General features: G+C 53.1%; 1 protein-coding gene across 4 annotated transcripts in view; it reads right to left on the bottom strand.

Moving 5' to 3' along the window:
* The window catches only part of GPI (glucose-6-phosphate isomerase), a 47,290-nt gene that overhangs the window by 17,049 nt on the left and 12,794 nt on the right, over nucleotides 1–17,447 (bottom strand). For 3 of the 4 annotated variants that reach the window (XM_025365946.1, XM_025365947.1, XM_025365948.1), the window contains 5 exons: nucleotides 16,583–16,666; nucleotides 16,278–16,424; nucleotides 15,173–15,244; nucleotides 14,615–14,659; nucleotides 12,641–12,694 (listed from right to left, as the gene is read on the bottom strand). In XM_025365946.1, coding sequence (XP_025221731.1) covers nucleotides 12,641–12,694; nucleotides 14,615–14,659; nucleotides 15,173–15,244; nucleotides 16,278–16,424; nucleotides 16,583–16,666 — 402 coding nt within the window. The remainder of the gene's footprint in view (nucleotides 1–12,640; nucleotides 12,695–14,614; nucleotides 14,660–15,172; nucleotides 15,245–16,277; nucleotides 16,425–16,582; nucleotides 16,667–17,447) is intronic. The other variant, XM_025365950.1, reaches the window with a different exon arrangement.

The raw sequence follows: 17,447 nt of genomic DNA on the forward strand, positions 1-17,447 counted from the left end.
GATCCTCACACTTGTACCAGATCCTACCTCCTCAGACATTGACAGACCCAGATCCTCATACCAGTGCCAGATCCTACCTCCTCACATACTGACAGATCCAGATTCTTATATGGGCACCCAGATCCTACCTCCTCAGACACTGACAGTCCCAGATCCTCATAATCCTCCTATCAGGGCCAGATCCTACTGTCTCAGACATGAGCAACCCAGAGCCTTATAAGGGGGCCAGATCCTACCTTCTCAGACACTGACAAACCAGATCCTCTTACCTGTATCTACACCCAGATCCTATCTCCTCAGATACTGACAGACCCAAATCCTCATAAGCCTCATACCAGGGCCAGATCCTACCTTCTCAGACATGGACAGACCCAGATCCCCATACCAGGGCCAGATCCTACCTCCTCAGACACTGACAGACCCAGATCCTCATACCTGTACCAAATTCCCACCTCCTCAGATATAGACAGACCCAGATCTTCACGCCTGTACCAGATCCTACCTCCTTGGACATAGATAGACCCAGATCCTCATACCTGTAAGAGATCCTACTTCCTCAGACATGGAGAGACCCAGATCCTTATACTTGCGCCAGATCCTACCTCTGCAGACATGGACACACCCAGATCCTCATACTCATGCCAGATCTTACCTCCTCAGACACGGGCAGATCCAGATCCTACCTCCTCAGACATGGGGAGACACAGATCCTCATCCCAGGGCCAGATCTTACCTCTTTACACATTGACAGACCCAGATCTTCATGCCTGTGACAGATTCCTACCTCTTCAGACATGGAGAACCCAGATCCTCATACCTGTACTAGATTCCTACCTCCTCAGATATTGAAAGACTCAGATCCTCATACCAGGGCCAGATCCTACCTTCTCAGACATTGAAAGATCCAGATCCTTATATCTGTGCCAGATCCTACCTCCTCAGACATGGACAGACCCAGATCCTCATACTCATGCCAGATCCTACCTGCTCAGACACAGAGAGACCCAGATCCTCACACCTGTACCAGATCCTACCTCCTCAGACACTGACAGACCCAGATCTTCACACCTGTACCAGATCCTACCTCTTCAGACACTGACAGACCCAGATCCTCATACCAGCACCAGATCCTACCTCTCCAGATACTGACAGATCCAGATCCTTATACGGGCACCCAGATCCTACCTCCTCAGATACTGACAGACCCAGACCCTCATAATCCTCCTATCAGGGCCAGATCCTACCTTCTCAGACATGGGCAACCCAGAGCCTCATACCAGGGCCAGATCCTACCTCCTCAGACACTGATAGACCCAGATCCTACCTCCTCAGATACTGACAGACCTAAATCCTCATAAGCCTCATACCAGGGCCAGATCCTACCTTCTCAGACATGGACAGACCCAGATCCTCATACCAGGGCCAGATCCTACCTCCTCAGATATTGACAAACCCAGATCCTCATACCTGTACCAGATCCTACTTCCTCAGACATGAAGAGACCCAGATCCTTATACCTGTGCCAGATCCCACCTCTGCAGACATGGAGAGACCCAAATCCTCATACTGATGCGAGATCCTACCTCCTCAAACATGGACAGACCCAGATCCTACCTCCTCAGACATGGACAGACCCAGATCCTACCTCCTCAGACATGGAGAAACCTTGACCTTCCTCAGACATGGACAGACTGAGATCCTCATACTTCTATGATTCCTGCCTCCTCAGACATTGACAGACCCAGATCCTCACACCAAGGCCAGAACCTACCTTCTCAGACACTGAAAGACCCAGATTCTTATACCTACGCCAGATCCTAACTCCGCAGACACGGACAGACCCAGGTCCTCATGCTCATGCCAGATCCCACCTCCTCACACATGGACAGACCCAGATCCTACCTCCTCAGACATGGAGAGATCCAGATCCTGCCTCCTGAGACATGGAAAGACCCAGATCCTCATACTTGTATGATTCCTACCTCCTCAGACACTGACAGACCCAGATCCTCATACCAGGGTCAGGTCCTACCTCCTCAGACATTGACAGATGCAGATCCTCATACCTGTAACAGATTCCTACCTCTTCAGATATTGACAGACCCAGATCCTCATACTAGGGCCAGATCCTACCTCCTAGGACACACTGGAAGACACAGATCATCACACCAGGGCCAGATCACAACTCCTCAGATATTAACCGACCCAGATCCTTATACCTGCACCAGATCCTACCTCCTCAGGCACTGACAGATCCAGATCCTTTTACCTGTGCCAGATCCTACCTCCTTAGACACTGACCGACCCAGATCCTTATATGTGCATCAGACCCTACCTCCTCAGACATGGACAGTCCCAAATCTTCAATACTGTACCAGATCTTACCTCCTCATACCCTGAAAAACACAGATCCTTATACTTGCACCAGATCCTACCTCCTCAGATATTGACAGACCCAGATCCTCATACTTGTGCCAGTTCCCACCTCCTCAGAAACTGACAGACCCAGATATTCTTACCAGGGGCAGAGCCTACCTCCTCAGAAACTGACAGACCCAGATCCTCTTACCAGTGCCAGATCCTTCCTCCCCCGACATGAACAGACCTGGATCCTCACACCTGTACCAGATCCTACCTTCTCAGACAATGAAAGACCCAGATCCTTATACCTGTACCAGATCCTACCTCCTCAGACATGAACAGAACCAAATCCTCATACTCATGCCAAATCTTACCTCCAGACATAGCAGACCCAGATCCTCACACCTGTACTAGATCCTACCTCCTCAGACATTGACAGACCCAGATCCTCATGCTTATGCCAGATCCTACCTCCTTAGTCACTGACAGAACCAGATTCTCACACTTAATACCAGATCTCACCTCCTCAGACACTAGAAGATCCAGATTCTCATACCTGTGCCAAATGCCACCTCTTCAGACACCTGAAGACCCAGATCCTCACACCTGTACCAGATCCTACCTCCTCAGATACTAACAGACCCAGATCCTCATACCAGGGCCAGATCCTACTTGCTCAGACATAGACAGACCCAGATCCTCATACCAGGGCCAGATCCTACCTGCTCAGACATAGACAGACCCGGATTCTCATACCAGGGCCAGATCCTACCTCCTCAGACATTGAAAGACCCAGATCCTCACACCTGTACAAGATCCTACCTCCTCAGTCACTGGAAGACCCAGGTCCTCGTTCCTGTATCAGATGGTAACTCCTCAGACTTTCACAGATGCAGATCCTCATACCTGTACCAGATTCCTACCTCCTCCAACACTGACAGACCCAGATCCTCATTCCTGTACCAGACGGTAACTCCTCAGACACGGACAGTCCTAGATCCTCATACCAGGGCCAGATCTTACCTCCTCAGACATGGGAAGACCCAGATCCTCATACCTGTGCCAGGTGCTACCTCCTCAAACACTGGAAGACCCAGATCCTCATACCTGTGCCAGATGCTACCTCCTCACACATGGAAGACCCATATCCTCACACCTGTGCCAGGTGGTACCTCCTCAAACATTGGAAGACCAGATCCTCATACCTGTGTTAGGTGCTACCTCCTCAGACACAGGAAGACCCAGATCTCATACCTGTACCAGATGTTACCTCCTCAGACATCAGCAGACCCAGGGCCTCATACCTGTAACCTGCTGTTACCTCCTCAGACATCAGCAGACCCAGGGCCTCATACCTGTAACCTGCTGTTACCTCCTCAGACATCAGCACACCCAGGGCCTCATACCTGTAACCTGCTGTTACCTCCTCAGACACCATCAGATCCAGGGCCTCATACTTGTACCAGATCCTACCTCCTCACACACTGGGAGACCCAGATGTCATACCTGTACTTAGCCCATCTCCTTGGATACCTCTTCCAGCACCACATACCTGTACCAGGCCCTACTTCTGTAGACACTTGCAGACCCACAGCCCCATACCAGTGCCAGGACTCACCTTCTCAGTCTCATACTTGTGCCTAGGTATGCTTCCTTGGACAATGAAAGACCCAGCAGCTGTCTGCTGCTCTTGGCTGGGTCTCCTCAGATATTAAAAACGCACAACTACATTTCTGTTCCCCAGCCCACCTGCTTGAATAGTGGCCCAGTGCCTCATACTTGTGCCAGGCCCCACATCCTCAGATACTGACAGACCCAGATCCTCATACCTGTGCCAGAAATTCTCTGTTGAACAATGAAGACTCATCACTTTGTACCTGTGCCCATTCCCAACTCCTCAGGCGGTACTGACAGATCCAGAACCTCAGACCTGTGCCTCACCCTACCTCCTGGACACTGACAGGCCCAATGGGTCATACCTGGGCTCGACCGATCTTCTCGGCCCATCACCTAGGCCTATCATTCACACTGCACCTTCTCAAGCCACACTCACAGGTTCCACTTGGTGCCATCAGAATCCTCAGAACTTCACGGACGTCTCCCTGACAGCTGTTTATGGAGCACCTTCCACATTTCTAGCACAGGCAATGGACGCAGAGTGTGGGAGACGTACATCAAATAATCATGCCAATAAATGTGAAACTGAGAAACAAGTGCTCAGGAGAAATGGAACATGGTGCTGAGGCCACTTATAAAAGGAACCTGAGGGGTACTTGAGCCTTGATCTCAAGAACGAGCAGGCATGACCCAGAGAAGCACTGAGGGAGCATTCCAGCAGCCGTAACAGCACATGCAAAGGTCCTGTGGCCAAAGCAGCTTTTCTCAAGGGTGACAGAATTAAGGCCCACAGAAAATGATTTGCGTGACTTCTCAGTTCTCCCAAGGATGGTCCGAGACTAGTAACCTTCTAGACACGAAGGAGAGGTACCCGCTTATTACATCCAGTAGATGCTTCGGGCTGTGAGGGCTTAATTCTCTCCTGGAAGCCCACTGAGGCAGAAGAAAGCATAGCACCGTCCAGAGGATAAAGGAAGGGGTGAGGACCGCAGGGTGGAAGCTGAGAGGCACGGCAGGAGGACTGCGAACAGTCTGTGGCTAAGGTAAGGGCAGAAGCAAACAAGCCACTTCGAAGCCCCGGAGATGGACTGGGGAGTGCAGAGGACCAATTCTGGGAGCTCTCCAGTGTGGCCGAGAGGTTTCTGGGTTTTTTTTAGAGACAGGGTCTTGCTCTGTTGTGCAGGTGGAGTGCAGTGGCATGATCACAGCTCACTGCAGCCTCAAACTTCTGGGCTCAAGTGATCCTCCCATCTCAGCCTCCCCAGTAGCTGGGACTACAGGCACGTATCACCATGCTTGGCTATTTTTTAAATTTTGTGTAGAGATGGGGTCTTGCTCTATTGTCCAGGCAGGTTTTGAACACCTGGCCTCAGCCTCCCATCTCAGCCTCCCCACCATCTCAGCCCTCTGAAGCTCAGGGATTACAGCCATGAGCCACCACACCCAGCCCAGACTCAGCTCTAGAAACTAAACTTCAGTACAGCCAGCCCTCTGGCTGACCAAGTCCAGGCTGCTCACCGTGGCCGACAACAGGTCCTGAGATCCCAGTTTTGCAAGAGCCCAAGCAATGCCAAACAGTGTCCGACCTGAGCCTCCGAACCCTCAATCTGCAGATACGGGTCTCTAGACCTCACCTTTAAGTGCAGCGGCCTCTGAGACCACACATTATAGATGCAGCTCCTCAGTCAGTTCAACGTTCTGGGCCTCACCTGCCCCAGTGCCCTAGATCGCACCTTATCTAACTATCATCTACCTTTTCCCTTACTTTACTCACTTTTTTTTTTTTTTTTGAGACTGGGTCTCTCACTCTGTCGCCCAGGCCCGAGTGCGGTGGCATGATCTCGGCTCACTGCAACCTCTGCCTGCCAGGTTCAAGCAATTTTCCTGCCTCAGCCTCCTGAGTAACTAGGATGACAGACATGTGCTACCATGCATGGCTAATTTTTGTATTTTTAGGAGATGGGGTTTCACCGTGTTGGCCAGACTGGTCTCGAACTCCTGACCTCAAGTGATCCACCCACCTCGGCCTCCCAAAGTGCTGGGATGACAGGCGTGAGCCACTGCGCCAGGCAACTTTCCTCACTTTTAACTCAGACCCTATGTCAACTGGAGCACAATGCCACCTTGGATGCAGGCCAACACCATGGACTGGTTACAGATCCTCAGGCCTCTGTAGTACCCTGAGCTCTGTCTATCATACCTGACCAGGGTGCTGAGAACAGAGAGCTGACCCACCTGATCCTTAGGGTTCCCCAGACATCACTAGGCAGACCCAGGTACAAACACCTACAATGACCACGGCTTTCCCTTGATATAAGAGCCCACACTACTCACCTAATTGTGCCTGACCCTACCACCGAAGGTCCTACCTGTGTCTGACCCACCTTCCCCAGGCCTGGCTAGCCTCACCAATTATGCATTCCTGGGCTAGACCCCACCCACTTCACCTAACAAGCCCAGCAATACTTTTGTGCTTGAACCCAGGTGTCAAGAACCCACCTAAGACCATGTTTATACAACCTCTGTGAAACTGAGCCTGGATCCACAGACTCACTGCCAATGTCAGGTCAACATACCAGCACTGAGCCTGGATCCATGGACTCAATGCCAATGTCAGCTAAACATAGCAGCACTGAGCCTGGATCCACAGACTCACTGACAACACCAAGTCAACATGCCAGCACTGAGCCTGAATCCACAGACTCACTGACAATGCCAGGTCAGCATAGTAGCACTGAGCCTGGATCCATGGACTCATCGCCAATGTCAGGTAAACACACCAGCACTGAACCTGGATCCACAGACTCACTGACAACACCAGGTCAACATGCCAGCACTGAGCCTGGATCCATGGACTCATCGCCAATGTCAGGTAAACACACCAGCAGTGAGCCTGGATCCACAGACTCACTGACAACAGCCAGGTAAACATATCAGCACTGAGCCTGGATCCACAGACTCACTGACATAATCAGGTAAACATACCAGCACTGAGCCTGGAGTCACAGACTCACTGACATAATCAGGTAAACACAACAGCACTGAGCCTGGAGCCATAGACTCACTGACACCACCAGATAAATATACCAACACTGAGCATCGATGCAATGGCTTCACCTGGAAGACCTAGTTCTGCCTGTTTGTGTCCAACTCCAGTGCCTCAGGCTACAGAGTTACACACCTGTCAAAGATGGGTTCCAGACATCTCAGCTGATAGACCAGGCTTCACATAACCTGACCCCTCATACTCTGACTGACAGACCCAGGTTCCTTTGCCTGAGCCCAACTCAGATTCCTTACAGCCTACCAGGGTCCAGCTTTATTTACGTGAGCCTGGCCTCGGCAGTCCACATCCCGTGTCTGGCTTGGCTTTTCATGTCTCACAGACAGAGCCAATGCTGCCAATCTCTGCTTAACATCAGCACCAATGAGCTCACTGAGGAGCCTCAGACCTCATCAAATGGAACATCTCTGCCTACTTGTGCTCCCCAGCTGAGATGTGTAGTTCTACCAACTTGTGACTAACCCATTGTCCCCAGGCCTAAGACTGAGTCAGTCAGCACAACTGAGCCAGAACCACGCACCAATGACTCCACCTGCAAGACCCCAGGTGTACATCCCTCTAGCTACAAAGTCCTTGCTTGAGAGAGATACATCTACCTACTCACGTCTAACTTAGGGGCCACAGACCTCGTAGGAAACCCACAATGTTCTGCCTGCCTGTGGAGACCCCCATGCTATGGGCTTGACCTGAGAGGCCACTCTGTACACCTAGGATCAACTCTGGTTCTTCAGGCTTCACCTCAAACACCCAGGGGCACATTCCTGTGCCTGAATCCAACTCCTGAAAGAGCCAACTCTATCTACCTGCATTCAATCCTAACTCCTCAGCTCTCCTTCAAGAGACTACTGGCAGACCAGTTTTGTCTACCTGCCTGACCCTGGCTCCTCAGACCACACCTGAAAGGCTATCTCTACCTACATGTGCTTGACCCTGGGTTCTCAGACCACACCTGAAAGGCTATCTCTACCTACCTAAGCTTGACCCTGGGTTCTCAGACTACATCTAGTGACCCAGAATACCTACCTGTACTCAATCCTGGCTCTTCAGACCATACCTGGCAGGCAGCTCGACCTACCTGAGCCTGACCCTGGCTCCTCAGACCATACCTGGTGGGCCAGCTTTGCCTACCTGTGCTTACCCTGTCTCCTCAAACCACACCCAGTGGGCCTACCTGTACTTGACCTTGGCTCCTTAAACCACACCTAAAAGACTATCTCTACCTACCTGTGTTTGACTCTGGCTCTTCGGAGTATACCTGGCATGCCAGATCTACCTACCTGAGCCTGATGTTGGCTCTTCAGATCATACCTGGTAGGCAAGATCTGCCTACCTGTGCTCGATGCTGGCTCCTGGGCTTGTACCTGGTGGACCAGCACCCCCTACCTGCATGTGGTGAGGGTTCCTGAGCTTGTACCTTGTGGGCCAGCTCTGCCTACCTCTACTTCACACCTCAGCTGCTCATATCTCATCCAACACACTTGGTTTCTCTTACCTGGGCTTGACTATGACTTTTTAGGTCTCATGAACACACCCAGCTTTGTGAAGCTGCCCTGATTCTGGCTCCAAAGACCTTACCTGCCAAACCCTGCTCTACACACCTGTGTTTAAATCCTGTTCTTCAGACCTGATGGACCCGAAGAGATGTACCTGGACCAGGCTCCAAAAACCTCACCCAAGAAACTCAATTCCACATGCCCACTTACCTGTGGCTGGCCACAGCTCCTCAGCCTCACCCAGGAGATGAACTTCTACCCAACCATCTTTTTTTTTTTTTTTTTGAGACAAAATTTCACTCTCATTGCCCAAGTTGCAATGTAGTGGCATGATCTCGGCTCACTGCAAACTCTGCCTCCTGGGTTCAAGCAATTCTCCTGCCTCACTCTCCCGAGTAGCTGGGATTACAGGCACGTGCGATCACACCCAGCTAATTTTTGTATTTTTTAGTAGAAATGGGGTTTCACCCGTCACCATGTTGGCCAGGCTGGTCTTGAACTCCTGACCTCAGATGATCCACCCACCTTGGCCTCCCAAAGTGCTGGGATTACAGGCATGAGCCACCACACCCGACCCCTGGTTTTTTTTGTTTTTATTTATTTATTTTTTTGAGATCGAGTCTCACTGTCATCCAGGCTGGAGTGCAGTAGCACGATCTTGGCTCACTCTGCCTCCCCAGTTCAAGCAATTCTGGTGCCTCAGCCTCCCAAGTAGCTAGGACTGTAGGCATGCACCACCACCATGCCTGGCTAATTTTTGTATTTTTAGTAGAAATGGGGTTTCACTATGTTGGCCAGGCTGGTCTCGAGCTCTTGACTTCAAGTGATCTGCCTGCCTTGGCCTCCCAAAGTGCTGGGATCACAGGCGTGAGCCACTGCGCCTGGCCTTCCCACCTGTCTTGACACCACGTGGGAAATCCAGACCTGCTCACTGTGCCAGATCCCGGTGCCTCAGACCCTCCTGAGACCTGGCTCTATCCACCTGCCTTCACTTCATACCCTCAGAGGTTGTCTACCACATCCAGGTCTTTCTAGATGAGCCTAACCCCAACTCCTTGGGCCTCACCTGATAGATCGTTCTCTCCACCTGTGCCTGACCTCAACTGCAGTACAGTTTAATTAGCTTGACTATGGCTGTTCTGGTCAACCTCCCTCTGCGTGCCCCTGGTTTCACAGATGTCACCCGACAAACTCTACCCATCATGCTTCTCAGACCTGGGATACAAACCAGGGCCTGACCTCAGTGGCTCAGACCTTACCTGTGAGACCCAAAACTACATACCCATGTCTCACCTTAACCCCTGAAACCTCGCCTGCTAGAACCGCTCTACGTACCTCGACCAGACCCAGGCTTCATCCACCTTTCAGACGGATGCAGGTCGTCGTCCCTTTGTCCGACTCCAGCTTTTTGGTCTCTTCCCAGGCTCACCCACCAGAGCTGCTCAGACATCGCCCGAGGACACAGCTCCAACCTGGACCCAATCATCGATCTTCAGCCTCACTTGTCAGACCCAGCTCAACCTGTCTGCCTATCTTTAGCTCCAACGTCCTTACTGGACTGGTCCAGTTCTGCCTACCTGAGTAGAGTCTTGGCTCCTCAGGCCTCCCCTAGAAACCCAGCCATACAAACCTGTCTGCTTCCAGCTCCTGGGACCTCAGACAGATGCGGCTCTGAAAAGCTGCACTATACACACCTAACCTGAACAGACACTTTCCTCACACATGACAGATCACTGGCTGCTGACCTTGGCCTGAGGGAGCCTGGTGAGAGCCCAGTGTTGACAAACACTGTCTGACTGGCTCAGCCTTGACGTCTGCCCTGCAGACCCAGGTCTCTGGACCTTTACTCACCCTGAGCCACTCAGACCGCACCTACCCAGCACAGCTCCGCATGCAACCCGCCTGCCTCACCTGCCGCAGCTCCCCTGTCCTTGCCTCACATCACCAGGTACATTCCTACCTCTCCCGCATCTGGGCTCTGCAGACCCTGACGCCACAGACTTGGACTTCAGTCACGAATTCTCAGAGGCCTCTGACGCCCTGAGCTCTGCCCATCACACCCAGTCAGGATGCTGAGAAGCAGCTGCTGACCTGTGTGTCCCTAATCCTGGGTTCTAAACACCCCATTCGAGCAATCAGCCACCCACTACCTGATCCTCACTTTTCAGAACCGGCCAGAGATCCCAGCGTGCACACCCGTCCCATGCCATAGGTCAACATCACCTCCCACAGAGCCCGGCTGACATACACACATACATAGCTTTGGCTCCTCAGACTTCACCTGACAGAACCATCTCTAAATACCTGCCTCTCCTCCAGAATTCACAGACCCGTGGGTCCCTCTCCCTGCCCTGGCTCCTCCTCAGAACTCACCTGGATCTGCTCTGGCTCCGCTTCGGGCCTCCCCAGCCAAAACTGGCCCTGTGGCATGTGCTGACTCTGGCTGAGCCCTGAGAGACCCTGCGGTTTCCCACCACCCCTCTGCCTGATCCTGACACCCAAGGCTGCCCCACAACTGGCCCTGGCGGACCAAGAATTACCACTACCAGACGAGACTCTTCTGATCTCACCTGAGAGCCGGGACTGCATCCCTAGGCCTGAGCTGATGGCTGTAGCTCACCCGAGACCCTACCTCCAGGAACTTCACCTGCTCCTATCCCTGGGTTCTTCAGATATCACCTTCTGGATTCGGCAGGATACACTCTAGTAACTCAGGCCGATCCCTCCTCCATCCCCTGTGGTCTGTCTAGCCTGGCCCAGGAAGCCTCTGCTTAGGTCTCACCAGCCAGGTCTCACCTGGCCCCATGTTCCTGTACCTAAATACCATTCCTAGGCCTTACCTGGGAGGCCAGACCCATCGTCTCCTTAAGCCACACCCTAACTCATCTCTACATGCTGGGTGGTGACGAGCAAGGACACCCCCAATCTGCTTGGCTCCTTGGCTGGCAGCAGCACCCACACGTCCCTGCCCACCACCTGCTCAGGCTCCAGATCCCAAGGAGGAGGTGGAAGGTGCCTGCCCTCCATTATCAGTCATGCAACATTTATTAGAAGCCGCACAGTCTCTCTTGACCGGGGTTCCGCATCTGAGCCACAGGATGCAGAAAATGACTTGAGTGACTCTTGTCAATTCTTCCAAGGATGGTATGTAACTAGTCTCATTCTAGAAAGAAGTTAACTCATTATACACAGTGGATGGCTTGAGGCATTAGGGCTTCATTCTCTCCCAGACCCCGGTAGCCAAAGGCCCCTAGAGCTTTCAAAGGAACAAGGTTATGTCTGTGGATGCCGTCACCAAGCAAAGGGCCTCCGGTCCAAATGCCTGGAAACAGCCCCAGGTGGGAAAACCACCACATGGGCAATGCCCTCTCTGCTGCGCCTGCCACAGTGTTAGACCCTGCACCTAAGCCTGGCCATGCCCACAGCATTCACAGCGCCCGCACCACACCCTGCACTGCACCCCTGCACCCCAGGCTTCACAGCCAGAGCCCTCCTCACACCACTGCTGAGCTCAGGCAAGTGCACAAGGAAAGCTGCAGCTCACTGTTCGGCTCCAGCAGAGGCGGTCCCATGGACCACCTGTTGCTACAGAGGGGTCTGCAGCCCTGTCACTCAAGGCAGGGTTTGCTCTGCAAGCTGCCCCAGCCTGGCGCCTCCTCTACGCCACCCCCCAGCTCCTCCTGCAGCTCCTGTTGCTCCTTTCCAGGCCTACCCGGTCATACCTCATGCCTCACCCTGCCCCTTGGCCTTTACAGATAGTGGCTGCAGTTCAGAGAAAGGTCATCACTGAGAATAACTCACAACCTCAACTCGGTGAGGGGGGCAAGGGGTACTCGGGTTACCCCACAGTGGGTGTTGCAGGCAGGCACCCAAGGGAGTGTCATCTGGCAATGCAAGCTCAGCCCGCCCTCAGGTGGAAGTGGAGCCCTCATCCTGCCTGGGTTGCTCTTGTCCTCCAAGCCTCTCTGAGGGCCTCTCTACCTTTCCCCAAGCTAGGTATGCAGCAGGTACTCAATAAACACTGACCTGACCTCATGGGCCCCTCAATGGCCAGGATTTGGCAAAGGACACTTAATTCACCCAGTGCAGAAGTGCTTGTACTTACATCCCAGAACTCGAACATGTTTTGAGGGTCAATTCCAAACTCCTTCACTTTGGTCTACAAAAAAAAAAAAACACACACAAAGGGAGAGAAATGAAAGGAAGCATTTGCTAGTGGGATGGAAACAGGAGCTCCAGGAGGCAGGGAGCTATGCTCTGTGAGCTGAGCCTCACCTTCCCCAGAGCCAGGGATGGGGCAGGGCTAGAGCAGTCTGTGAGTCGAGGGCAGGGCCCAGGATCTGCCCACCCCAAGATGGACACCAGGCACACCAGTGACGCTGCTCCTGTAAAGCCCCCTGCTGAGGGCAGCTGTAACCCCGTGTGAGGAACTGGCCCACACACTGCTCTGCAACAGCTCTCACCCAGGCCTGTCTGGGACACCAGAGCATGACCCCTCAGGGCATCTAGGAACCGAACCTAGGACTGGGACCCGAGCATGGACAGGGGCCACCTACCAGGCCAGGCAACCACACACAGGCTGGACAGTTACCCCGCCCTTCCCACGTGTGGGAGGGTGACTGCACCAAGAAGCTCTGAGGACCCATCAGGTATTCTGGTCCCCAGAGCAGACAGGGCCAGCAACCCCTTACCTATTCCCCACAGGAGGAGAAGCCCTGCTGACCAGTCATGGGAGGCAGGCAACAGTGCTATGGTTAGCCAGCCTTATGGCGTCCTGCTGCGGCCGGGCGAGCACTGGAGGCAGAGATGTAGGGGTAACGGTGGAGGGGGTGGGAGGGAGTGATGTGGGTGTGGTCCCCAGCTCTGACACAGCACAGTGCCCACCGGCTGACTGCTGCTGTCACTCCTGGAACATCCCTTACTCTGCCATGCTCTGCTGAGCCTGCACAACCTTGGGGCCAGGCAGACTGTGAGAACTGGGGGGCAGGTGACCCAGGTTCTAATCCTGGTATCACCTACTCATACAATCGCTAACTGGGCCAGGTACAGTGGCTCATGCCTGTAATCCCAACACTTTGGGAGGCCGAGGTGGGCAGATCACTTGAGGTCAGGAATTCGAGACTAGCCTGGCCACCATGGCGAAACCCTGTCTCTACCAAAAATACAAAAATTAGCTGGACGTGGTAGTGGGTGCCTGTAATCCCAGCTAGTCAGGAGACTGAGGCATGAAAATTGCTTGAACCCAGGAGGCAAAGGTTGTAATGAGCCAAGATCGCACCACTGCATTCCAGCCTGGGTGACAGAGCGAGACCTTGTCTCAAAAAATAGGCTGGGCACAGCAGCACACACCTGTAATCCCAGCACTTTGGGAGGCCGAGGTGGGCGGATCACTTGAGGTCAGGAATTAGACACCAGCCTGGCCAACATGGTGAAACCCCGTCTCCACTAAAAATATAAAAATTAGCCGGGCATGGTGGCGTGCACCTGTAATCCCAGCTACTCAGGAGGCTGAGGCATGAGAATCACTTGAACCTGGAAGGCAGAGGTTGCAAGGAGCCAAGATCTCGCCACTGCACTCCAGCCTGGGCAACAAAGCGGACTGTCTCAAAAAAAAAACAAAAAAACAAACAAACAAAAAAAAACACCACACACAAAACAACAATCACTAAGTAGGAGGCAAAGTGTGACCTCCCTTCATTGGGGCTTTATGTCCTTACGTGAAAAATAGAATGCGTCCTCCACCCCTACCCAGCATGGCCCATTTGGGGAGATGCTGCGCACAGACGCCTAGGAAGGTCATGTGTATGGAGGGTTCTGGGTATCACTCAGGCCTGGGAGATGGAAAAAGGGGTTATCGTGATCCCACTGACTCCAAGCTTCTCTTCTCAAGGCTGCAGAGGTTGAATGGGTGAATGTGGAAAAGGCAAGGAAGGCTTGCAGCCCACAGGCAGCCAACCCTTCCATAGCATCATCCAAGCCAAGATCCACCAGACCTATGAACCACGTCTCTGACGGGCCATGACCTAGACATGCTGGGCCCTTCCAGGAAGGCAGTACAGGGGACCACAGGGGCACTTACCGTGTTAGTAGACAGGGCAACGAAGTGCTTCGCCACTGCAGAAGGCTACAAAAGACAGAGCCAAGTTACCAAATCCAGCCCAGGGAGACAAGGGGTAGTCACTCCCCATCACTAGAGGAACCAAGGCCCTGCATGGGACTGAGATTCCCAGTCCCTGGTTCTGAGACTGTTGAAGGAGGCCCACATCGAGGTCAAGGTCAAGAAAGCAGGTGGGTCACAGGCTGCCTGCTCATCCCATCTTACAAGCATGCGGGGCTCAGGGACATCCCTCCCCTATAAAATAGGTGTGGCCAAGAGTCGCTGCTGCACCAAGGAACCTTAGAGAAAGGGCAACACAAGGGCTGTCAGCCCGCGAGAGCAGGTTCTGTCACATCTGCAAGGCTGGGTCTGGCAAAGCCAAGATGAACAATCATCTCATCTAGCAAAGGCAGGCACTGGCAAGGCCACCTTCCGCTTCCAACTTCAGGACAGACAGGGCTAGAGTTGGTCACTCAGGGGCCCACCCTGCTCTTCCCAGCCCAGAGGCTGACCGCGAGGGAGGCCCCATAGCCCACTCACATCCTTGGCCGCCTGGAGAAACCACTCCTTCGCCGTCTCCGCATTCGTGATGGTCTCCTGGGTGGTAAAGGTCTGCAACCGAAGAGAACAGCAGTGGGTGCCCGAGCTTAGGGGTGGGCGCAGCCTTGAGCCAGGGCTCAGCAGCGGAGGCCAAGGCAATGCCCAGTTGTCACCTGGAGCAGTATTTGCAGGTCAGTGACAGTGACGCCACATAACCTCCTGAGATTCCAACTCTTTAATACCAGAGGAGAGAGGCTGGTGAACACACACCCCCGACCCTAAGCCTGCAGGTCAAAGGCCACAGCTTCTCCCCTGGGGGGCTGCAGTCAGCCTGAGGCTCTCTTCGGCCCAGGCTGGAAGGTATCTCAGAATTTAGATGGAATTCTTCATATTTTATGTACATTCATGTGAGTAAATAGAGCACAAACGACAGCAAACAAAACCCCTCTATTATAAGGGCAGGGCTCTGGGATCAGAAAGGAACAAGTGTGGCTGGGCATGCTTTGGGAGCACTTTGGGAGGCCGAGGGGGGGCGCATCACCTGAGGTCAGGAGTTCAAGACCAGCATGGCCAACATGGCGAAACCCCATCTATACTAAAAAATAATAAATAAATAAATAGTAAAATTAGCCAGGTGTGGTGGTGTGCTGCCTAGTCCCAGCTACTTGGGAGGCTGAGAAAGGAGAACTGCTTGAAACCCAGGAGACAGAGATTGCAGTGAGCCGAGATCACGCCACTACACTCCAGCCTGAATGACAGAGCCAGACTCTGTCTCAAAAACAAAACAAAAAACAGGAGCGGGCATAAAGGACAGGTTTGTAAGGAAGTGGCGAGCAGTCCCAGACTGAGCAGAGATGCCGCAAGGTGAGTGGGTGTGGTCACGACACAAAGGTTCAAACTGATGTGTTCAGGCTTTCATCAGTCAACCTTGTTTGCTGCCAGGCACGGAAACAGTCTAGGGCAGCTGTACTGACCTGATCCACAAACCATGGTTCACTCGGAACCCACCGAGAGGGACCAATGGCCACGGGGATGGCAAAACAGCCGTCCCTCCCTGCCCCAACACACACACGGCCAGGGGCCGGGCGGTTTTCAGCGCTCATACCTTGGAGGCGATGATGAACAGGGAGGACTCGGGGTTCAGCTGGGTCAGGGTTTTGGCAATGTGAGTTCCATCAATGTTGGAGACATACCAGACGCGGGGACCTTCTGAAGAGTATGGCTTAAGGGCTTCAGTCACCATGAGGGGTCCCTGGGGGGAGACACAGCATCAGAGAATAGCATCAGACACAGCATCAGAGCCCACAAAAAGTGGAGACAGCCAGGTCCCATCCCTGGAGAAAGGAAGGACCTGGGTGGGACCAACAGTGCCCAGACTCCCACCCTACCCCAAGGCAGTTTTCTCCTCACCAGGTCGGAGCCGCCAATGCCAATGTTGATGACGTCCGTGATGGTCTTGCCTGTGTACCCCTTCCAGTCACCGCTCCGGACACGCTGGCACAGGGAGGAAGATGCCGTCAGCCCAAACCCCCAGGCATAAGCCGCTGTTCAAAAACATCATTACTGCCATGTCCTGGTTCCTCAGTCCCAGCTTTCAGGCCCTCGCAGGTGCCTCTATTTTTTTGTTTTTAATTTACAATGTTTTTTTTTTTTTTGAGACGGAGTCTTGCTCTGTCGCCCAGGCTGGAGTGCAGTGGCGCGATCTCGGCTCACCGCAACGTCCGCCTCCCGGGTTCATGCCATTCTGCTGCCTCAGACTCCTGAGTAGCTGGGACTATACAGGTGCCCGCCACCATGCCCGGCTAATGTTTTTTGTTTTAGTAGAGATGGGGTTTCACTGTTAGCAGGATGGTCTCGTACTCCTGACCTCGTGATCCACCCGCCTCGGCCTCCCAAAGTGCTGGGATTACAGGCTTGAGCAACCGTGCCCGGCTTATTTATTTTTAATTTTTTTTTTTTTGAGACAGAGACTCCACTTTCTGGGTTCTAACAATACTCATGCCTCAGTCTCCTGAGTAGCTGGGACTACAGGCCTGTGCCACCACCATGCCTAGCTAATTTTTTTGTATTTTTAGTAGGGACGGGGTTTCGCCATGTTGGCCAGGCTGGTCTCGAATTATTGGCCTCAAGTGATCTGCCCAGCTCGGCCTCCCAAAGTGCTAGAATTACAGGTGTGAGCCACCGCGCCTCGCTATTTATTTATTTTTAAAACTGAGCCTTAGGGGCCAGGAAGGGTGGCTCAAGGCTGAGACAGGAGAATTGCTTGAGCCCAGGA

The sequence above is a fragment of the Theropithecus gelada genome, chromosome 19, assembly GCF_003255815.1.
Source record: "Theropithecus gelada isolate Dixy chromosome 19, Tgel_1.0, whole genome shotgun sequence".
Taxonomy (NCBI): Eukaryota; Metazoa; Chordata; class Mammalia; order Primates; family Cercopithecidae; genus Theropithecus; species Theropithecus gelada.